General features: G+C 53.0%; 1 protein-coding gene across 1 annotated transcript in view; it reads left to right on the forward strand.

Annotated features, from left to right (window-relative positions):
* The first annotated feature begins 5,401 nt into the window (after positions 1 to 5,401).
* RRBP1 (ribosome binding protein 1) overlaps positions 5,402 to 23,224 on the forward strand; it is a 20,470-nt gene continuing 2,647 nt past the window's right edge. Inside the window, exons 1-19 of the mRNA XM_010169045.2 lie at positions 5,402 to 6,083; positions 10,055 to 10,203; positions 10,437 to 10,559; positions 11,583 to 11,735; positions 12,057 to 12,175; positions 12,974 to 13,127; positions 15,010 to 15,148; positions 15,472 to 15,659; positions 15,848 to 15,885; positions 17,058 to 17,148; positions 17,881 to 17,973; positions 18,350 to 18,442; positions 18,545 to 18,625; positions 18,725 to 18,814; positions 19,255 to 19,347; positions 20,843 to 20,914; positions 21,102 to 21,197; positions 21,636 to 21,719; positions 22,952 to 23,041. Of these exons, the coding sequence (XP_010167347.1) occupies positions 5,402 to 6,083; positions 10,055 to 10,203; positions 10,437 to 10,559; positions 11,583 to 11,735; positions 12,057 to 12,175; positions 12,974 to 13,127; positions 15,010 to 15,148; positions 15,472 to 15,659; positions 15,848 to 15,885; positions 17,058 to 17,148; positions 17,881 to 17,973; positions 18,350 to 18,442; positions 18,545 to 18,625; positions 18,725 to 18,814; positions 19,255 to 19,347; positions 20,843 to 20,914; positions 21,102 to 21,197; positions 21,636 to 21,719; positions 22,952 to 23,041 (2,628 nt within the window). The remainder of the gene's footprint in view (positions 6,084 to 10,054; positions 10,204 to 10,436; positions 10,560 to 11,582; positions 11,736 to 12,056; positions 12,176 to 12,973; positions 13,128 to 15,009; positions 15,149 to 15,471; positions 15,660 to 15,847; positions 15,886 to 17,057; positions 17,149 to 17,880; positions 17,974 to 18,349; positions 18,443 to 18,544; positions 18,626 to 18,724; positions 18,815 to 19,254; positions 19,348 to 20,842; positions 20,915 to 21,101; positions 21,198 to 21,635; positions 21,720 to 22,951; positions 23,042 to 23,224) is intronic.

Consider the following 23,224-nt stretch of genomic DNA (forward strand, 5'->3'; position numbering starts at 1 on the left):
AATGGAGCACTAAGACACGTTCAATTAAGTCGAGCTATAACTGTTGACAATCGGCGCGGCGGCTGATCTGGAGTTGCTGCGTGGAGTAACCCGTGCTGCCAGGAGGCTGGAAATGCACAGTCACTTATGCAGAAAATGTATTTAAACAGAGGCTGCTGGCGACACGGGCAGGATCCGCTCATGGCACGTGGGCTTTTCTCATTTGTTTTTAATTTTTGCCTCTCTCTATCGCAACAGGATGGAGAAACTCGGGAAGAAGTATCTGGTGATCGTCTTTTATCTGCTGGCGGGGCTGCTGCTTTCTCCCGCTGCCAGGCTGCCCTGCTATCAGCAGGATCAGGCCTCCCTGTTTTCTCTCCCTCTCCCTCCTTTGTGCCGGAGGAACACTGTCCCCAGCCATGTCTCTGCCCTTGTGCTGCCTTTGGCGAGCTGCAGACCAGGGACAGGGAAGGAGATGAGACCTTATTTCTTTGAACCGGAGGCCAGGCAGTGCCTTCCCCAAACAGTGGCCGGTCCCTTGGGTGCTGCCCACTTCTCGCCTTGATGGCCCGGGAGATAATTTTGCACTTTGGAAAAAGCCAGAATCTCAGCCTGGAAGCTTGTATGTTGGGTCAGCCAGCTTTGACTGACTGTGTGTGCGTGTTTAGGGAGGGAAGAGCCTTTTATTTATTTTTTTTTTAATTTTGTTTTTAACCTGCTGGTAGGTGTTGTAGAGGAAAGGGAGCTGCGGGTGCTTCGCAGGCAGGCATTGCTGCAGGCTACGCGGAGCCTGGCTGCACAAACCCAGGTTTCTCTTTCTCTGCCCTTGGACACCTCATCACCTCTTCTACGTTGCTCTAACCTGAGATGCTGCCTTGACACCATGGTAAAGTGCAGGCCTTGAATTGCAAGAGGAACAGCGTCCTGCTTGCAAAGAGCATCTTTTCCCATCTGCAGCACCTGTCTGGGCCAGGAGGAGAAAACAGATATATTTTCTTTTGGCTGTGTAAAGAAATAAGGTTTCTGTAGTTATTTCACAACCTGTCTTTTCCTTTGCTCCTGCCCACCTGACGCTTGATCTGCCTGATTTAAACCAGGGTTGGTGGAGGACCCAGTCGCAAAGATGCTGAATCCCTGTGGTCACAGAGGGGAGGAAAGGCTGAACAGCTGGGAAGGCTCCAGCCTGGTTTTTGACACTGAGCTGTCTCTGGCAAATGCAACTATAAGACACCAAGCATGGCCCTGGTGCTGTCACGCCACGTGTCTGTGGGTTGGTTTGTCCTGGAAATTGTTTGTTGCTGAAAAATCAGCAAGGCTGAGTGCTGTACTGGTTTTGCTTCCTTAGGGTGAGTTGAACTTTTGCTCAGGGCAAACAGAAGTGACGACACGTGCAGGGTGGCAAGGGAGGTCAAGTCTCCTGGGTTGTTATCTGGGATGTTGAGAAGTTTGCTGGATCATGAGAAAAAGCCACAGGAACAGAAGAGTTGGAGCACAACATTTCAGCTGGCTCCTTTACATGAGAAGGCCAAGTGAAATGCCAGTTGTCAGTCTTACTCCTCTTCTGATGGTGGTGAAAAGCTTTATCTGAACAAGTTATTTTGGAGGAGTCTGTGTATGGAGATGTTTGTTGATTTCCACTGTTTTGGCTGGGTGTGGAGTAGAGGATGATCCTGCTCAAAAAAAACTTAATGAAAGTAAACATGCTCAGTGCTGGATGTGAACTTGATTTTTTGAACGTGGACTCTGGTAGCTCACGGTGTCTTTCACCTCTTAGTCACGCAACTCTCTCTCTCAAAGCAATCTGGGCATCAAATTGAAAAATGCCATTGTAGGGACAAAGTCCTATGGAGGACCAGAAGGTGGAGAGGGGAGGATGCTGAAGTCTTCAAGCCTCTTCAAAGCCTGGCTGTCGAGCCAAAGCTATACCTGTGAAACTATCCCCTGGGCATTTGCGAGCAGAGAAGCAGTGGTACCTTTGGTGCCCTGTGTTCCCATGTCCTGGCTAAGGCTTTGGGCAGGTGGGAAGCATGGAGAGCTTTCCTGCTGAAGGACAAGGCGTGTTCCTGCTGCTGTGCTTGTGAAGGGGACTGTGTCTTGCTGTGCAAATCCAGGAGCAAACTTTCAGCCCTTTGAAGGGCGAAGGCGGCGAGGTCAGGAAATGCCAAAGCAGAGCTTGGCTCCTGGTGCTGATGCTGCGGCGCATTGCTTCTTGCATTTATGCATCAGGAAGTTCCCAGAGGAAGGCTTTTCCTTATCCCCCAGATGCCAAAGCCAGCCTGCTTTGATTTTAAGCACCCGTGGTAGTGTGCAGCCTGCCGCTGTCTTTGCACCGTCGGAGATGTAGGCTTTTCCCTGCACCAGCTGTTGGGCTGCTCCGTGCCAAGTCTCGACCGCAGGAGGAACTCTACTGGTAGAACTTGCTCCTTGGAGTCAGCGCTGCCTGGGCTGTGGGGCACAAGCATTGAGACAGGAGCAAAGTTTCCCTTTGCCATGATAGCACTGCTGGGAGTAATTGCTGCCCCGTTGGTATCTCTTCCCTCTTCATTTTGGATTTTCTCCTTGGGAACAGCTTGGGGTTTCTCTCGTCCAGTGGTGGGAGCTTGCGAATGGCCCATGCGAGCATCTCGGCTGCTTTCACAAGCTCTGGCTGCTGCCAGGGCTCTTCTAGCAGGTCCACAGCTCCTCTCCTCTAGGTTAGTGCTCTGGGCTGCTTTTTTCTTGTGTTGGTTTTGGTTTGGAAGGGGTTGTTGGGGTATTTTTGTTTAGCTTGGAAGGACTTTAATGCTAATCAGCATCCTTATCTCACCCTGGCTGTAAAGTCTGAGAGAAGGCAAGGTACAGGCAGGTTTTAGTGCAGCCAGGCTGAGTGAGGCTCAAACACCCTGTCTGTAAGGGCTTCAGGGGACAGCAGTGTGGGGTGAGATGTGGGGCAGACAGAGGGCTCTGGCATTGCCATCTCACCCACCTCACCGCCCTGGATAATAACACCACCCTGCATAATAACACCACCTTCTTTAATCCATCCTCTCCATGCTGGATGGATGCCTCTGTCGTGGAGATTTGGGTTTTTTTCTTCCATTCCCATCCTCCATGGTCTCCATCCAGATGCTGTTGGTGGTGGCAGTAGCAACTGGTGGGGTTGGAGTGCATTTGCCAGTGCTCGGTGATGCCCTAAGCTGGAATGGCAAATTTTTATCTAAATATGAAGCCATGATGGTGTGAGCTCAGGAAGGGTTTATTTCTGATGATGTGTCAGGGATGCTGGATGAAGAACACAGGTCACCTTTTTCTGCCCCTAAGAAAGCTCCTGGGTGCTTTGGTGTAGCTCTGAAACCAGCACTAGGTCATGGGTGTGTGTTCTCCAGCCCTACTTTTTATTTGCTGCCAGGGAGAGGAAATCCAGCCCTTTTCATCCCGCAGGTTAGGAATAATCTGTCTGTCCTGGTGGGGACCATCCCAAATCAATGCTACCTAGTCAGAACGGAGTGACTTGGCACCAGATGTATTGGGATAGAGCGGGCTGAGGTCTTTTAAATCTGAAATGGCTTGAGTGGATGTGAAATAGCCATGCCTGTAGTATCAGCTGGGATCTCGAGTGGTGCCCTGGGGTAGAAAGTTGGCCCTGCCAGGAGAGGCTGGTTCCAGCTGGTGTTGGCAGCCCTCCTGCCTGCCAGCTCTCTCCTGCTTCACCTGGGATGCTTGGAGAGGTGGGCAGGGAGAGCTGGGCTGCTGGTTAAAACATCCTTCCCAGACAGGTGGGTATCTCTGATGGGAGGTGACCACTTTGCAGCTCCTTCCAGCTCTGCATCCCCTGCTCAGGTGTTGGAGGAGAGTTTTTCATTGCACTGTCAGCCCCTCACTGCATGAGCCCTTTGAGCTGCAGATTCAGCTGCGAGTTCACTGCTCTGGCTGTTAGAAAGGAAAAGGCTCCGAGGTTTCTCCCTGTGAGCACTGAGGTCTTGAAAATATGCTGATCTCCTTAGTTTTATTCTTATTTTTGCTTCCTCCCCTTCCAGCCCCTCCCTCCCTCCTCAACCCACAACCTCTTAAAGAGGAAATTTGGTAATGTTTACAGTTAAGTGTGGGGATGGGAACTTCTGATAGCTGAGGACTTTCTGGATTTTCCTGATTATGTTTTGAGGCATAATGATGAGAAACCACAGCCTGGCACCTTCTGGAAAGTGCCCCATCACAGATTAACTGCCTGACTTCAGCATCTGGGGGTTCATGAGCCACCTTGGAGCCATGTGGAGGTGTTGCCCTGATGGGAGAGACACGTGAGTGGGACAGCAGAGAAGAGGTTGGCTTCAAAACTAGGGACAGGGTTCAATGAACAGTTAAGAAGAGTGGAGGTAGCAGCATCTTTCTCCATGTGTTGCTGCACCCTGCCTGCCAGATCTCAGACTGGACAGTACGGTCTCTGTTGCTGGTCCCTGTGTTATGGGTGGAGAAACTGAGGCTGGACAGGAGGGTGGGAAGGACCCTGTGCCCAGTTTGCACACTAGCTAATGGCAGAGCTGGAAAGAGCAGTGCCACATCCCATGCTCCCTTTGCAAGTCTCACTTCTTCCTGCGAGCGTCTGCTGGGGAGGTGAGATAATTGATGACCATAATTTTTTTTATTTTTATTTTTTTTTTAGCTTGAACTCAGGACTCTTATTGGTATTTGCATCTCAAGGAAATGGTTGTGACTTAGTTCTCTGTGTGCTGTCTGTGCACACAGCATCGTTGCTGGGGTGGTTCTCATTGCTGGGAACAGCTACCCAGCGGGACATGGTCACCATGTCCTCCCCACTGGGCTGGGCAGAAGCCAGCAGTGCCACAGGGTGCAGGTGGCAAAGGGAGAAGGACAGGGCTCCTGCAAAGCTGAGGAAAGCTCTTCTGTGCATGCTTTCTTCTTCCAGGGGTATGTTTTATTCCAAAGTTGAGACCTGGGTGCAATGAAAAGGTCTGGTGCTCCAGGGAGAGCCCAGGTCTTGGCCAACCTGCACCAAACAGTCTGAAGACGGGTTCTCTTATTGCCACAAGGCTGCTGGCATTGCCTAGGGTAATGCAAAACCATCCCCTTGGACATGTAATGAATACGTAGTTGCTCATGGCTGTCTCTGATTGCATCCCCGTTTTTTTCTTCCCACTCTTTGGTTCTTCAGGAGGTTGGTTCCTGCAGCCAGTGACATTAGTTGCTGCAGTAGGACTGGACATAGGCAGTGTAGCAGAGGGGCACAAACTTGGGCGGTGTGCAGGCAGGTCACCCTCACCAGAGCTGTGTGAATCTTCAGCATTTGTCTTTTCGGTGCATAGTGCCATTTGGAGACACAGATGTCCATATGGAACTCACAGCTCAGCGAGGCCGTTGCACGTCTTTATTTTCCTCCCACTGATTGTTGGTCTGATGTCTTGCAGGCACAGAAGAATAAGGCAGGATGGATGTGTACGACCCTCAGACGCTGGGTGTTATGGTCTTTGGAGGTTTTATGGTGATATCGGCCATTGGGATCTTCCTTGTGTCCACCTTCTCCATGAAGGAGACATCTTACGAGGAAGCCTTGGCCAAGCAACGCAAAGAGCTTGAGAAGACCCAGCAGCAGAAACTAGAGAAAAAGAAGAAAGAGAAACCCGTTGAGAAAAAAGGAAAATCAAAGAAAAAGGAAGAGAAACCTAATGGAAAGATCCCGGAGCAGCAGCTGACTCAGGAAGTGACAGACTCTCCCAAGGATGTGGTTCTTGAGCCTGCTGTGGTGCCTGAGCCTGTAACTGTTGAGCCTCCAATTGCAGCAGCGTCAGTGGTCCCCCAGGAAAAGGAGAAACCTGCTCCATCACCTAAGGAGAAGAGGAAGAAGGAGAAGAAGGTGGCAAAGGTAGAGCCTGCTCCTAGCCCGGTGTTGCCTTCGCCTCCTGTCACTGTCCCCAAAAGTTCTCCCGTCTTGGAGGTGACCCCTAAGGAGGTTCCTGTTGTGGCCGTGCCACCGGTTGGCACGCAGCAAAGTGCCCCGGTCATCAGCTCTATCACCATCAAGAAAACTGATGCTCTTCCAACCCATGAGGAGCCGAAGCATGATGGACCTGTCAAGAAGAAGGCTGCGTCCAAGAAGAAGAGCGAGCCAGGTAATGCCAAATTCCTGTGTGATTCCCCATCGAGTAAGCCAGCGAGGCATCTTGGTGCTGTTAAAACAGAGCTATCCCATTCTGAGATCTCTTTGTTCTTCTTCTGTGCTGGAAACAGGGCAGCTGTAGAAGGCTGTCTCTGGTGAGATGGACCATGTGTGCCAAGGGGAAGGTGGGTTGAAAGAGCCTCTACTGGGCTGTAATTCTCTCTAGGGGGACGTAGAGCTGAAGTCAAGAGTTTTATTGACTTGTTTTCAGTCTCTAATGTGTTGCCTCTTGCATGGGGTACCCCTGCTTGTTGCTTGATCCTTGGTCCAGCACACAGATGTTAGAGAGTTCCAAGTTCCTTTCGGATTTGCTGTTGTGTTGTGGGTCTCTGAGCAGATCTGCACACCGAGAATGAATGGGAGGTGCATGTACCTGTCCTGGGAGAGTGGGCAGCTGCTGAGGGGCTGGACATCTGGGTGGAAAGCCAAGACGAGGTGTTTTCCCCTTCCACCCTGATGATTAAAAGCACACAGAAGCTCTAGCACTCTTCTACAGGGAGGTGGGTCACTGCTAGAGTTTCCTCCTTCTTCAGTGGAGGTAAAAACCAGCCTGCTGGAGGAGAGAGGACTGAATGGATTTTATACTGCGGGGGACTGATCCTAGGATAGTAGGAGGGAAGTGACTTTGAATATGGAACAGGGAAGGGAAAAGTTGCCCATCATCATTCATGCCTCACTTGATTGTCTCAGAGATGATAGAGATTAAAGAGGGTGACCCTGAACTCTAGGGTGTAAATAGGTGTGGGGAGGGGAGAAACAGCTCTGTATCACAGAATCACAGAATGTCAGGGATTGGAAGGGACCTCAAAAGATCATCTAGTCCAATCCCCCTGCCGGAGCAGGAACACCTAGGTGAGATTACACAGGAAGGCGTCCAGGTGGGTTTTGACCATCTCCAGAGAAGGAGACTCCACAACCTCCCTGGGCAGCCTGTTCCAGTGCTCTGTCACCCTCACTGTAAAGAAGTTTCTTCTCTGTAGCTGGATTCTTGCCTTTTGTTGCACTAATGTGAACAGTTTGGGGTTTATTTTTGGTTAAGTGGTTTACAGGTACTAAAAATGTGAGTGCTTTCAGCCCCGCAGAAGTGGTCCCGTATGGACATGTGGGAGAAATCTCTCAGGTGTTCTCAAAGGTGTGGTGTGGTGTGTATAGGTTTCATTTCTTTATTTACAAAACAACCAACCAAACAAAAACTTGCTAGCCTTCTTGAGCACATCCAAACCTAGGCTGCTGTGTAACCTGGCAGTTTCCACACCCATGTTTTGGAAGAGGGCCTGCTACTCAGCAGGACGTTTTGCAGCTGCTGGTCTCCGAGGTTGGGATAAAACCCTTGTATTTACTCCTCTGAGGAAAGGATTTTACTAAACACCATCTCCACATAGCAGTGAGGTTTGAAACGGTTTGAGCAGCTGCTGCTGGAGGGTATCACAGTGATGGTGTTGGGGATGCTGGAGGTGGCTGGTTTGGCACGTGCACACAGGGTTGTGCTTCTCTAACACTGAAAAACCCGGCCCCAAATCCAAGCTGTAACCACTGAGGGAATGTGGATGGGAGATGAACTTTTAGCACTTGTTAAGGTGGGAATTTTTTTGGCTGCTCCGAACATCCACTCCTTTGGGTACGAAGTGCCCATCCTGCACATCTTAAAAGCCAAGAGGGATGTCTTAGCTGCTCCTGTGGCATTTTTCAAAGGAAAGCTGTCGGCAGCATCTGCACCACAAAGCTGGCTGCAGTTTGACCAAGGTATTGTGTGCAACCTTTCGACACCTGTGGTTTCTCCTCCTCAAAGGCAGAAGCAACAAATTATCCCGTGGCAGATAAAAATGGGTGTTCAGAGTGCTCAAAGATGTGCACTCAGCACTGAAATGGATGGCAGACCTGACAAGAGTGATGTGGGGTATTTTTCTCTTGTGTGGTTTGTTTTTAGCCTCCTGCATTGCACAAAGCCTTGCTTGCAGGTGGTTAGCGTGTACTAACCCAGGTCGGTAGCTGTGACAGCAGGAGCCATGCTGTCCCGTGAAACATGCGTGGGTACCTGATCTGAGCTGCAAGCTCCCAAGTGTGGGGCTCCATGCAGGGGCCATCCGTGTCTCCTGTGTCCCCTTGGGTTTGAGAAGCGACTCTTCAGACCCCTCATCCCCGCTGTGCTTTCCCATGGCAGCTTTGCCACGTGGCTGCTTCTTGTTTTGCCGCTTCCTTCGGCAAGACGCGAGGTTTACAACTCTGCCGATGGGCTCGGCGGCAGCGTTAGGCTTCCTTTTGCCGTGGCTTGGCAGGCTGCCCCGGCTCCGTCTGCCAGCTGCAAGGTGGGGTTTGCATCGTGCCTGCCTTGTGCAAGGCTCACTTGTGCAACACCATGAGGAGACGGGCAAAATTTGCCTTGGTGGGTCCCTCTGCCCAGTGGGACCGGGCCAGGAGATGTGATGTGCTGTCCTACGTCCGTGCTGTTGCCAGTGTGAGTAAAGTGTGAGCCAAGCTCTTGAGCCCTGATTGCACAAGACGGTGGAGCTGCCCCAGCTGCGCTGCTGGGAAGTGGCTGCTGGTGGTGAGACAGACTCTGCTGCTGCCAGGGCTTAGCACTGCCATCCCAAATGGATCTACCAGAGCCAGCAGCGCGTGCTGGAGCTGTTAGCTGCCTGGGCTTTGCTGCTCTGTTGCTGTGGTGGGTTGAACCATGGCTGGCTACCAGATGCCCACCCAGCTGCTCTTTCATTCCACCTCCTCAACAGAATTGGGGAGAAAATAAGATGGGGAAGCTCATGGGTCACGATAGAGAGAGAGCGATTATTTAGCAATTACTATCACAGGAAAAACAGGCTCAACTTGGGGAAACCTGATTTAATTTATTTCCAATTAAAATAGATTAGAAACGGAGGCAAAATTAAAACAACACCTTCCCCCATTGCCCTTCTTCCCAGGCTCAACTTCATTCCTTCCTTCCTGACTCCTCTACCTCCCCTTCCTGAGTGGCTTGGGGGATGGGGGCTGTGGTCAGTCCATAACAGGTCCTCTCTGCTGCTCCTTCCTCCTCACACCTTTCCCCTGCTCCAGCGTGGAGCCTTCCATGGGCTGCAGTCCTTCAGGATGAACCTGCTCCAGCGTGGGCTCCTCTCCAGGGGCTGCAGGGGAATCTCTGCTCTGACACCTACAGCACCTCCTCCTCCTTCTTCTCTGACCTTGCTGCTTGGAGGGTCCAGGCTCTGCACTCAAGAGACCCTGGTGTTAATGGCTTTAGAGGCTCTGGAGCTGCTGGAGTCCAAACTGCTTTTTCTTCTGGGATTTTTTAGGAAAATAAGCCCACTGGGCCATAGATACTGTGCAGGAACTCCTAAGCCACTGCCCACCACCCTCTATTCATCTTGACCACGTGCACTGCAGTCCTACAGCACTATCATGGTCCCTGATTCTCCTTGGCTTTCCTGGGTTAGCAGAGGGGTGGGGGAAGGGTTGGAATCCTGGTGTTTCCTTAACAAAGAACTGGAACAAACCTACCTGGTGAAAGGTGGGAGATGACCTTGCTGTGCTCTACATCACTGGCGCTTTTGCATGGGGTGATGTCCCCCAGCAAGGTTGTATCGTGGTGAGGTCCAGCTTCTGATGCCCAGCACACCTCTGCTCCCTGGCATTGGCAAAGCATGCCCAGCTCCTGCTGGGAATCACTCAGTTTGATGGAGAACGGATGGTGGCAGGGTGGTGGGACCAGCAGTAGAGCCAGGCAGAGGTGACAGCTGGCTCAGGAAGCACACGTGTGTGGTGTCATCTCCAGCTCTTCTTGTATTGCTTTCAGTTAAAGAGGTATAAAACTTGACTGTGGAAATCTGGGTGGATGTTGGGTTGAAATGGCAATTGTGGCATTGAAGAGATGATGCTACTCAGCTCTTCTGTCAGCTTGGGTGGTCCTAACCCCTCCTCTCTCCTCCCTAGCGCCCATGGACTCAGATGGGCCCCTCTACCTGCCCTACAAGACGCTTGTGTCTACCATTAGCAGCATGGTGTTCAGCGAGGGGGAGGCCCAGCAGCTCATCGAGATCCTGTCGGAGAAGGCGGGCATCGTCCAGGACACCTGGCACACGGTAGGGCTGCCACCACCGCCCTGGCCACCTGCTGCTGGGGCTGTGCCGAGCCTCAGGAGGTGTGGAGGGGAGGGAGGGCACCCTGTTTTCAGACAGGCTGGCCCCAGGGGTCAGTCTTGGAGACCAGAGCTGAATTTCCCCCTGGAGTAGAGGGCAGGATCCTGCATGAGTTGGGTGGAGGGGATGGGTCTGGAGGTGGTGGTCCCCAATGACGTGCCACTTGGTGCTGGCAGGCCACGCAGAAGGGTGACCCGGTCGCTGTCCTGAAGCGCCAGCTGGAAGAGAAGGAGAAGCAGCTCACTGCTGAGCAGGAGGATGCGGCTGCTGCCAGGAACAAGCTGCGGGAGCTGAGCAAGGTAAGCGTCGCGCAGCCGTCCCGGCATCCCCGGCGTGGGCTCTGCTTGTCGTGGCTCACCATGTGCCTCCTGCTCCCCACATCTCAGCCCCCTTGGAGGTGAAGCCCAGGGGCTCTCTGGGTCCCTCACCCATTTGTTGTTTGCTCTCCCAAAAGGGGAGGAGATCCCCACCTCACCTCCTGTCCTGGGCCTGATCCAGCCCAAGGTGGCACCAGCCCAAATTGCTGCAGGGTAGTGCCTGTTGGCAGCCGCAGGAGAATCAGGGGAAAGCCCTTCCTGTAAGAGATTGTAGTTTCTGCTGCTTTAGGGAGGAAAGTAAATCTCTTCTCATCTCTGCCCGGATCCCCTGAACTGAGAAGGTGCTGATCAGTCCCTTTTTAAGGACCCTGATACTATTTACAACACCCCTTCCCAACTCAGCACCCTGCCTCTACCTCTTTTTGGGTGTTGAAGTTGGAACACACTCATACCACACTGGACTCAGCACCTCCTGCCTGGCAGCTGGCAGGACCCAGCAGCAAGGAGTTCATCTCCCTGCAGGCAGGAGAGGAGAGGAGAGGGCAAAAACCATCCCACATGCTCGGTGCTGTGCTAAACTCCTGCCTGTGCACACTACACAGGGCAGCCCAGCCAGTGAACAGAGCCCCCCTGCCTCAGGGTGGGGGCCCAGGGTATTTATTTTATTTTATTTTATTTTAATTTTTTTTTCCTGCTTTGCCCCAAAATTTGTGTGATGTTATTGATCTTGGGGGAGGGAAAAGTACAATTCCAGGCTGTCTTACTCCTTTCTCTTAGCTGGCCCAATGTGGAACAACAGTGGCATCCAGTGGCCACAGAGCCCAAAACAAAATGCAGGAGGAAATATAAGTGCTAAATGCCGTAGCTGGGCACGGGGGCAGCTCTGAAAGGGCTGAACTTACAAGTTCAGTCAACTTTAGAGCCAGGAGGCCATGGATTTCACACCCCCTTAAAGTGGGGAAACTCGTATGCTAAGGACTAACTGGGTGACTTCTCTCCTTGAAGGAACTGGCGACTGAGCGGGCCAAGGCAGTGGCCGTGGAGGGCAAGCTGAAGGAGCAGCTGCTGGCCCGTGAGAGGGAGATCGTGGCAGTGCAGGCACGCATGCAGGCCAGCTACCAGGACCACGTCAGTGAAACGCAGCAGCTCCAGGGCAAGGTGAGCCCCATGCTGTGCTCTGCAGCTTCCTTTGGCTGCTGGGTGGCTTCTGGTGGCAGATGGGTGATCTGTTGGAGAAGACTGAGATGTGCGAGGGGACCAGAGCCTTGGGGAGGGGCGAGACCCTGCGATACTCCTGGACTGTGGTGCTCAAGGGAGAAGGGGCACGTGGGAGCATCCTCATGGGATGTTGTATCCCCGGGGGCTGTCAGCATCAGTAGACACCTCCCTGTGTTGCCAGTCCCTCTTGCTCATCACATGGGCTTCACAGGGAAAGCAAAGGGTCTGGTGTCACCATTAACCCCTGTTGGGCTCCTCTAGATCCGGACCCTGCAGGAGCAGCTGGAGAATGGCCCCAACACGCAGCTGGCTCGCCTGCAGCAGGAGAACTCCATCCTGAGGGACGCCCTCAACCAGGCCACCAGCCAGATGGAAAGCAAGTAAGGCTGGGGCTAGGGGTAGAGGCTGGAGCTGCCTTCTGGCAAGCCCTGGGGGTTGGCTGTCCATCAGTCTTGGTCTTGAAGGGGCCTCCACAGACGCCCCAACTAGCTGGAGGTAGAGGAGGGAGCGAGGAAGAGCTTGCCAAAGGACTTTTGAGAGGCTTGCAGGGGAAATTAGGATGTTCTTCCCCATGCCAAGGGGAAGGGCAGGGGAAACCCTCTTTGCTTTGGGGTCACCTGTGCTGACACTAGAGCCAACAGACAGTGGAAGGAGGAGAAGGCACCAGAAGGTGCCATGGCACTTCCCCGCTTAGGGGAGCTCCTACTGTCAAACTTCAGACAAAATGCAGCTGACTCCTTGATGGGAGTGATGATGCAGAGAACTGACACCTGCCTGGTGCATGCAGAACAAACAGGAGCTAGGTAGAAGAATCTCACACTACTTTTTATAGAAAGTCTGAAATGGCTGGTGATTAACAGCGGTAAAATAATTACAGACTGTACTCTGGCTGCTTAGAGTGCTTCCTCTTGTGTCTGGGAACACAGATCCTCGTGTCCTCTACTTCATGAGAAAGGAATGTCTCCTGTGATTGAAACACAGCTTTTGAAAAGTGATTTGTCAGCTTTTTCCACCCCCTCCCTGAAGGACCAGGCGTGTCCTAGAAACAGGCAAACGCAACCATTGAGATGTTTCAAGTCCTGTATCAGGTCCACAGGAGGATGTGTTCCCTCCCTAGGTAACATCAGAGATGCTTGACTGACCTGTGGGCTAAAAGAAATCTGCTTTTGTTGCTGCAGGCAAAATGCTGAGCTGGCCAAGTTACGGCAGGAGTGCAACAAGCTGATGAAAGAGCTGTCTGAGAAGTCTGAGGTGCTGCAGCAAGAGGAGCAGCAGAAGAAGGGCTGGGAGATCAAAGCTGTGGCCTCGGAGAAGCAGATCGAGCAGCTGCAGGTCAGGCAGGCCCTGGCAAACCCGCTCCCCTCACAGAGATGGGGTGGGTGGCTAAATTGCATGGGACCCATGGACCTGGCTGTGGGTAGAGCTTGGAGGGACATGAGCATCCATGGTTGGAAAGCAAGCTGCCTTGTGGACCTCTTAATTGCCTCCTCCCCGTTAGTTTGTCACATGCAACGTGCTCTGTGTGCAGCATCACCAGCAAAGCCCAAGCAGCATGATGGCCTGGTTGAAGCTGTTCTTGCTCACCCATGAAGCTCACCAGCCTGGTGTGAAGGTGTGAGGGGGAAGCCTAGATGGTGCATGCTGCTGGGCGGCACCTTGGGGTGAGAGGAAACCCACTGGCCCCACTCAGCCTGTGCTCACGCGGACGTGGGTGCTCTCTCTTGCCTCACCTGGTTCTAAGCCCATTGCTCTCCCTCCGTGGTGCAGGAGATAGAGCTTGTGGCTTTTTTGTTGTCACCAGGATGTGGCTGGGTTTGGGGTTTTCGGGGGTGTTCAGAAGACACCTCCCAAGCAGAGGCTCTGAGCACACTGTCGGCAGAGGAGCAGCAGTGTGTTGCCAGCAGGAAGGCTGTAGCCACGCAGGGAAGAGCACCTTCTGAGGGGGTGGCTGCTCTCCCGCTGGGATTTGGCTAAGCCGGGGGCTGAGAGCACTGGTCCTGGGGACACCTGACCTGGGAACTTGCACTTCTTTCCCCCAGGGCTGGCAGACAGGGGGACGGATGTGATGTGTCCCTCCTGCTTGTGCTGTGGTCTCCAAATTGCTCTGGCCACTTTATGAAGGGGCTGTAGTGATGGAGACCTTTATCTGCACATACCAAAATGGTTTTGTGAAGGTGATCCTAGAGCGAGGGGCCTTCAATATCCTTGGTCTTAATTTTTCGGGTATCTAGGCATGCATATATCATTTTGGTGGGCTGGTTTTGGCACCTGCTTCTTTTGCAGGTGAGGACCAAGGCGGGTGACATGGGCATGCTACCAGCATGAAGGTGGAAGCCACCTTCCTGGCTCAAAACACCAGCTTCTAGGCGTGCTTTTAGGAGAACATTTCCAGGGCTGTCAGCTTGCTGCACACTTTAGTATTGAGTAAATAATCATACTCTCTGGAAGACTTTAAAGCTAGCGATATATTTAAGCTGCCTGTGGTGCTAGAGAGAATGTGCTCCATAGTAAGACCTGGAGCTCTGAGCTGAGGATATGGTGACAAGCCCTCAAAGAACAGAGAAGTCCTGCTTTCTCGGTGGTCCTGGAAGCATCACTCAGACAGAGACAGGGCTGCTGGTTTACCTTCTTCTGTCCCCTCCATGCAAAGTGACGTTTCTCCATCTGCAAGGGTGTGACTGGTACCCGTAGAGCTGCTGATTTGCAGCATGCTCCTCGTCCTCTTCCCTTCTCCCCTGCCTTCCCCCTCACAGCGCCTGCCTTGGCCAGGCCTCTTCCTCGCTGCTTTCTAAGATGGAAAAAAAAAGTCTTCCCTGGCTCAAACTGCGCAGAAAATTCCTCTGCGTGTGGAAACACGTGGCTGGGTGTCTCCGTCCTGCTAAGCACCGTGGCAGTACCTCTCCATGCTGGGCTGGGGCTGTGCGTTAGGACCAGGGCTTTAAGAGGTTTTTCAGAGCTTGGCTCTCCAGAGGGGAGGATGGCCGTGGTCTTGGCCCAGAACCGAGACGTTTGGGTGTTTTCTGCTTCCCACATGAGGGCTGGCAAATGATAAAACGCGAGCGTGAGGCAAGATGCTTCATGCACAGGGGGATCGTGGGGGAAAGATGATTTAAACCCACCAAAGCACAGCTTATTATGTGACACAGGGAGCTTTGCTTCAAATTGGCCAGGGTGCCTGGATTGCTATGGAAGGTCTTCTCCTCCTGCTGTGCAGGCTTCCCAAAGGGAGGTGGAGGCGATGCTGCAGAAGAGGCTGGACGAAGTAAGCGATGAACTCCGCAAAACCCAGACCAGCTACAAAACCTTGTTAGCAGATGCAGAAAAGGCCAAAGGACAGCAGCAGAGCATTGCTGGTGAGGACCTCGGATCGGCGCAGGGAGAGCCGTGGAGCAGACGTGGAGCTGGGTGCTTGGTGGGGCTGGTGGGGACAGGACATATAGACCTGCAGTTGAGTTGTGCTGCCTGATGTTGGTGTGAACAAGAAGCAGGACTGGTCCATGGCCCTATCCTAGGATGCCACTCCAATACCTCTCCCTTCCTGCCCTTTCTGTGCCTCCTGAAAGCATCCATGGCCAAGGCTTCTTTGCCTGGGGTCCTGCTTGGGCAGGGCAGAGTGGGGAGTCTCCAAATTTACTTGCAGTTACCTTACTGTGTTTCTCATCTCTTCCTCCAACAGAACTGCAGGCCAAGCTGCTGAGCTCCGAAACAGAGGTTAAAAGCAAGTTGCTGGAGCTGGGCAACGTGAAGGGGAAACTGCAGGATGCCAGCTTGGAGAATACAAAGCTCCTGGAGAGGATCAAAGCCATCGAAGCTCTGCTGGAGGCAGGCCAGATGAGGGAGGCAGAAAAAGACAGAGACTTGCAGGTCGCGTGCTCGTTTAATTGGGATGGGAGGAGGAGAGGGGGTTACTCTGCTCAAGTAGATGTTTTTGCACAGGGTTTACACAGTACTTGTGTTATCTTTGCACTGGGATCCCCTCTGGGATGCTGCAGAAAGGGCTGACCTGCATCACATGCCTAGGGCAGGTAACAAAAGTGCTTTCTCTCTTCCAGGCAGCCAACGAAGCAGAAATGAAGCAGCTGCAGTCAAGGTGGGTCTAGATGCACGTGGAGACTGCTACGGCACCTCTGTCTCGCTGTCCCTGTGTCCCAGGCTTCCCCAGGCACTGAGCCTTGTGGGTGAGGGCTTCCTGCCCTCACCACTAGACAAGCTTGAGGACTACGAAGCTGGGAAGACAAGTTCAATCTTGGCCAACACAGCTGTTTAAAATATTAATTGGCTCCAGTGCTGGCCCCAAATAACAGCCAGTCTGATTTGAAGTGAGGCTGTAATTGCTGGCAGGCAGATGGAGGCTAACTGCTCCTGCAGAGTAGGAGGTTCTGGTGGTGTTGGTGCTGGGATGTCTCTGATCCAAGCCCCTGCTCAAAGCTGAGCCAACAAGTTGGCTGGTGTTTCCAGGTATCTCCAAGGATAGAGAATCACCACCTCTCTGAGTCCCTGATCCACTGTTTGACAACTTCTCCCACCCCAGTGCAGAAACATTTTGTGGAATTTAATTGGAGTTTTCCCATGTCACACCTCATGCCTGTTGCCCCTTGTCCATGTGATGGGCACATCCGAGAAGGCTCAGGCTCTGCACAAGAGAGGATTTCTCAGAGGCCCCTGCTGCCAGAGAGCATCCAGCATTCCTGGAAAGGAGGGCAGCTGTTCAGTTGTCCTGGGACCCCAAGAGTCTTGTGTGGTTTTTGTCAAGGACCTGAACCTTCCTTGGGCTGCTCAAGCTGAGGCTCCGTTCAGGGCAGGTGATGGATCTGAGGGTGTGGAGAGAAGCTGCAGGCTCTCAGGCATCTAGTTGGCAGCCCTGATTTGTGGTTACTCAAGATAGTAGGATGATGCTTTCAAAATGTAGAGCTGTGGGCTATCTCAGCCTAATGAGCCACGGACATGGACAGGAATGTGTCAGGAGCAATTCCAGTTGTGTGAGCTGGAATTTCTGGCCCTTGGATCAGGTTACTTCTTCCTCTTGTCCTGTACAGCCAGCCAGCTACTCACTTGCTTGTTATTGCTGATAAGCCAGGAGAAAACTAGATCCCACTCCAGCATTGCCATGGCCATGGTTTTCAGTCCTGCTCCCTCTTCCTCCTGCTGTGTGTAGATCCCGGAGCAGACCGGGATAGGAAAGGCTGTGGTCTCCTTCTTGACTACTTGCTACCCAGGAGGGAGGTAGATGCTGAGACTCATGCCTGCATCCTGCCCTTCCAGGCTCCAGGAGAAGACAGACCAGCTCTCATCCTTGGAAAGAGAAGCTGCAGAGCTGCGAGAGGCAGTGGAGCAACAGAAGATGAAAAACAACGTACGTGAGTGACCTGGGCTCAGCTTCTGCTGCTCAGAATTTTTTCCTCCAAAACCCAGATCTCTGGGTTTGAATGACAACCCCTTGTAGTTGGCTACTGATGGCTCCGTGGTGCAGCCAGAAGCTCTTCCAGTCCTGTGGAACACTGGAAGCATTGGATTATCTGCTGGAGAGCAGGAATCCCCCTGGCAGGCTGCGCAGCTCGAGCTGATGGGCTGCAGCAGGCAGTGGGCTGCCTGGGTGGAGGTGTCTGTTCCCTGTTCTCTTGGGAGGTGTAGAACCTGGTAAGCCAGGGAGATCATACCCCAGGCAGGGTCAAGGCAATCCCTGAGCAGGAGTCCCTCACACCTCATTACTCCTCTGGTTCTCATCCCCCTACTGCAAGGTGATATCAGTTGTGTGGAAGCAACCTTGCAGCCCTCCACTTGGCCTGTGTCCTCTCCAGGCAGCTCTAGGCATCCTGAGGGCTGCTGCTGGAGCTCCTGCTTCCATCCAGCTCTGCTCTGCTCCCTCAAGGCCACTGCCTGAGCGATGTGGTGTGTTGGGCCACTGCAAGGATGGAGCAGAAGGGGGCACGTCTGGGCAGTGGGGAGGAAGACCCTTGACAAAAGCAATGCGCTGCTGCCTGTTTTCCTGAGCGGAGGCTTTGAAATCCTCCACAGTGCCAACAAGCAGCTTGGTGGCCTTTGGCGTGATATGTGGCTTATTGCCCTCTCTGTGTGGTCTTGGCAGGACCTTCGCGAGAAGAACTGGAAAGCAATGGAAGCGTTGACCACGATGGAGAAGGGGTGCGAGGAAAAACTACTTGCTGCTACAAAAGCAAAGGTGAGCCTGTCATTTCTCTCTAGTGGTGTTGCTGGTGTTGTAAGGGAAACATTCAGTCTCCATGAGCCACCAGACAAGCTTGCCCTGGGTTGCCTGCTTCCTCTTAGGAGCAGTGCTGGCCCAACCCTCCTGACAGCTTCTCCAAAGTTGGTCTTGAGGGCTGTGCATCCTTGGTACAGGTCATGGTGGGGACACCCAGGAAGATGGGTGGACTGGAAGGGATGTTTTGGTGGTTCTCAGTGGCAGCAGTTTTCTCTGTGGGCTGGTTTCCCCGTGCTGGCTCACCCCTGTAGGCACAGAAAAGCAGGAGCGGTATTGGCAGCCTGGCTGTCAGGCACCCAAGACCTCCATCCATGCCAGTTTGTCCCTCTTACAGGAAGAGCTGGCCCAACAGCTGGACGCGCTCCAGGTGCGAACCAAGCAGATGTTGCTCTCTGCCTTCCCCACAGTCGCCGTGTCCTCGCAGCAGGTGGGCACAGGCTTTCCTAGACCCCCGCAGAGCCTGCAGCATGTGGGAAGGACAGATATCTAAGGATCCTTTTTCTTCCTTGTCCTCTTTTTTCAAACTCAGGATTATGACACGTGGCTACAAGAGTTTAAGGAGAAGACTGTGGATGTACTAAAGCAGCAGATGATTACAACAGAGTCCTCAGTAAGTGAAGAGGTTTGAAAATGGAGGAGTGAGAGCGTGTCCGAGGGTCACTCATTTCTTTTCCTCACCTTTGTCTCCATCCCTTCCCTCTCTTTTCAGGATTCAGCACTTAAATTGAAAGAGGCAGAGGAAGCGCAAAGCACTTTACAGGCAGAATGTGAGCAGTACAGAACTATCCTTGCAGAGACGGTACGTTCCGGCCCTTTGTGCTGTGTTGGTCTTCCATTAGATATACCTCTTGAGAGGTCTCCTGGTGGCCCAGGCTGCCCATGGACTCATGGTGAGCATCCCTCAGTATATGGAGGGGCTGCCATGTGGAAGACTATTTGCCAGTGAGACAGGGGAATAGGAGAAACCTGAATTTCTAGAGCTTTTCTTCAGCCTAATTGTGTTGGAAACCTTCCTGGTGGTGGTGGAATGTGGCACAGCAAGGGTTCTGATGAGTAGGGTGGTTGAGCCAGCCTAAGAACTAGGAGCCCCTAGCCCCGCTGGGGGCACCTAATTCTGTCACCCATTCTTTGTCTCAAATCCTTGGAGAAGTGTTGGGAATGCCAGGGCTTCCGGCTCTGACACTGCTTGGCTTTGGAGGGCTAGAAAAGGTTTGGGTTCAGCTGAGGCTTTGCCAACAGGAGGGGATGCTGCGAGACCTGCAGAAGAGTGTGGAGGAGGAGGAGCAGGTGTGGAAAGCAAAGCTGACAGCATCTGAAGAGGAACTCCAAAAGGTGCGTGTTTGGGGCACACCTGGTTTGTTGCTCTTGGAGCTGGACTTATGGGAGCAGAGGGGCTGTTGGCTATAAATTGGATGGTGACCCTGACTTTTCCTGCCAACCTTGAACTCTGAGAGACGGGGACTTTCTCTTCTCTGCAAATCCACCCCTCCTGTCACCAAACCAGCAGTCGAGAAGCCCACCTCATGTAGAAGCTAAGCCTCTCTTCCTCCTGGATCCCGCCTCCCTGCCTGGTGTGTGCCTAGACTCTGGCAGTGGAGCTGGAGGAATGGTTGCAGCTCCCCAGTTCAGGCGTGGTAGTTGTGAAACCACGTCACCACTTCAGTAATCCAAGCTCCGATGCTTGGAAGTCGGGCTGAACCCTCCTGGTGGGCGCTGGCTTGACAGGAGGAGAGCACGTGCAGGGCTCTTGGACTCTCATTTTCACAAGAACTTGGCTTGCTCTCAAAACCCAGGTTGACCCTGGTGTTCGTTAAGCCTTCAGAAGGGAGCTGAGGTCCAAGCCACGTACTGCACATAGTTTTGGGTCCAGCTGTATGTCTAGCTCTGGGTACTGCTCTTCCTAGTTAAAAGGCCAGCCAGCAGCTGCCAGAGAGCTGCTGCTGCTCAGGAGTTTGGTGGGGAGCGTGTTTCATGAGCTCTCGTGACTTGCTGGAGTCAAGGAGAACTTGGCTGGCTGTGCCTTTTCTGCAAAGCAGACTTAAGTTATCTCCTCCCTCTTGAATTCAGAACTGAGATGAAGCTACTTTCCATGGTCTGGCTGCTCCCCACGTGGGGTTTTGAAGTTAACTGGGGCTGCAGGGAGGTGGGGGAGCTCTTGTACAAGAGATCTTTCATTTCTCAGCCCCATTGCTGGCTCCTGCAGCAGCGTAGGATTGCATGGGGATGACGTGGCTGCTGGTGGTGTGCTGGCAGCAGGGTGTGCGTGATGGGATGAACGTTTGGTGGCTAGGGCAGGTCCCAGAGCAGTCCTGCCTCTCTGTGGAGAAGAGGTGAATTCCTCCTTTCCAAAAAATTCAGCCACCGTGAAGTCCTCTTCAGCAGTCAGTCCACATTTAAATGCAAACCTCATGCTTTTTCTGATAGATTGGCTTCTCTTCATAGCAAAGCCTGTGACACCTCATTGGAAAGTCTACCTTGCTGCTTCCAAACCAAAGGCACTTTCAGTACGAAACTTACACCGAGTCTGGTGCCAGTTTCTCGGGTGCTGAAAGCTGACTGCAGCCAGCTGAAGTCCTGCAGGCAAAAGCTGTTTACCTTGCTTCATGATTTACAGCCTGGGCTTGTTGGACTCGTGCTCCCTGGGAAGAGGGAGCTCCTGCCCTGCAGGCTGTAGAGCTCCACTTTGGTGTCAAGTCTCTTCCACACTTGGGTACAGGATGAAGCGGGAGAGGTGGGGGAGAAACACTGGCCGGTTTTTGGTTGAACAAAAGATGCTCAGTGTCCCTATGAGATGCCATTCACTGACCTCTGATCCTTTCTGGCTTAGTCACAACTCCAGCTGAAATCCCTTGAAGACATGGTGGAGAAGTTGAAAGCAGATCTGCAGAGCACAGATCAGGTAAGATTTTTTGGGTACGGGAGAAGGTCCCCACGCAGGTGCCAGACAGATGTGTGCCATGCTTGGGCTGAGTCGGGACCCATCTCCTGACTTGTTCTGGGGAAGGCAGGCTTGGGCTACAAGGTGTTTGGGATGTGTTGGACCTCAAACAGTGAACCCCCTCCTGCTTTCCTCCTTATTAATCCAGCTAAAGGAATACACCTCTCTTCTGGAAACACAGCTGGAAAATCACTTGGAGACAGCCAGCTCTGAACGCCAAAACTACACAAAAGAAGTTGAAATCGTAAGTGTGGCGGCCGTTGCCTCCTTAAACACTTCCTTCTTCTAAGCCTGACTCCACCCATCCATGTTTTGGGGATTTGGGGAGTACCCTGGGGATCTGCAGCTTTGCCAAGCAGGAGAAAACAGATGGAGTGTTTGCTCCAGTCTGGGTTGTAGACACCTAAAGTCAGGAGATCCACTGGTGAGGTGATGGGACAGGGAGATCTGTATGGAGATGCTGTCCACTGCTCCTCAGTGGCCTGTCAAATTTCTGTGGCTCAGGTGAGACGGAACTATCTCACACCACCTCTCTCTGAGCAGGCATCAGCAGGCAGGTTAGGAAGTGGTGCCATCATGGCCTTTTTGAGAAGATGTTGCATCATAAAAATGCTTCCTTGGGCCAAAGGGCTCCAAACCCAAGTGCATAAACGGACGGTTTTTTTTCTTTCCTCCTCAACAGTTGAGGCAGCTCTTGTCAGAGTCCCAGCAGCAGCTGGAGGCAGCGAAGATGGAAACACAGAAGCAGAGCAAGGAGCTGGCCCTGGTAAGGGGGCACCCCCAGAGCTGGGACCTTGCTGCTCTGCCCGGAGGTGGTTTGCAGACCCATCCATGGGGCTGGTATCTTCCCTGAGCATTCAGGGAGGGGTGGGAAGCACAGCCAGTGCACAGGGAAACCCGGTGCTGTTGGGCACCAGACTGACCTGGCTTTCAGAGGGGATGTTTGAGACCCAGGAGGAGATTTTTATTCACCTGCCTTTCCTCCCATGATGGAGGTGGGAGGGAAGGGAGAGCAGCAAGGCTTGCGCAAGCTGGCGTGTAGCAGAAAAACCCAGGCACCCCCACACTGGACACTGGTTACCCCAACAGCACCCTGGGGTGCCTTCAACATCCATCCTCGGGTTGGAGGACTGAGGCGGTGCAGCCCATGTGCCTGGGAGTCACTCGGGGGGCTGAAGGATGGGGCTGGGTTTCTGCTGGTAAGCAGGGGAGGACTGGGAAATAGGAGAGTTAAGGACCTGCCAAAACCATGTGGGCTTTTGTTTTGTGAGAGGCTCAGGAGATGGCTTTTTAAAACCTCTGGGGTGCTGCTGGCTTGCAGAGCCGCTCAGAGTGTAGTGAGCCAGTACGGTGTCCCTTGGGTGCTGTGACTCCTCACAGCCACTGCCATCCAGCTCTCTCAGCGAGCTGATGCAGCCCCTTGCTCTCCAGGGAGTGTGGTGCAGGGTCATCATTAGCCTTAATCTCATGAGATGGGCAGGTGGTTGTAAGTGTGGATCACATTTATGTTCACCCAGTGACTTTACCTTCTGGCCAAGGCATGCTGTTAGCTGGCAGCTTGACTGGTGCTGCTGCAATGCAGGATGGGGCTCTGGTAGAGTGGGGGGATTTTAGTTGAGGGGGGAGGGATTCAAGTGACTACCTCCCCAGCCATCCCAGCTGTGATCCAAATGGGACCTGCCACCCCGCCTTGGTTCCTTTAACACCCCACTGTGTTAGTACAAACCCTCAGCAACGGCTTTAAACCGAGGTGCCGACTGAGCAGAGCAGACAAGGCGTGAGCACGTGCTCTGCACCCCCGGGAGCTGTCGTGCCTCAAGCTGCCCAAGTGAGGTACCACCACCCTGCATCTAGCAGAACCTGAGATGTTTTTCAAACATTTCAGCTCACGTGCAAGCAAAAAAGGCGGAAAAAATTAACTGCAGGTCCTTGTGGGTCTTGTAATGGCTGCGGTGTGGAGATGTGTAACTGAGCCAGGCTTGCTGGTCCTCTTTCCAGGTCAGGCAGCAGTTGAGTGAGATGAAGAGCCATGTACAGGATGGAGAAGTAGGGTTACAAGCTGACCCAAGCGAGCCTGCACCCCTGGAGGTTAGGGTGGTGAGACTGCTGCCCGTGGAGGCGCTGACCCTTAACCATGTCCCTTGTCCTGTCTCACCATCTCTAACCGCATGGAGAACTGCATGTGACTTTTCTCAGGGCTGTTGCGACTGTGTTGTCTCATGTCCTGTGTGTTGGGGGGGAAGTCAGCCCCCCATCCCTTCAACTATGCAT

This window comes from Antrostomus carolinensis, unplaced genomic scaffold (assembly GCF_000700745.2).
Source record: "Antrostomus carolinensis isolate BGI_N321 unplaced genomic scaffold, ASM70074v2 scaffold24705, whole genome shotgun sequence".
Classification (NCBI taxonomy): Eukaryota; Metazoa; Chordata; class Aves; order Caprimulgiformes; family Caprimulgidae; genus Antrostomus; species Antrostomus carolinensis.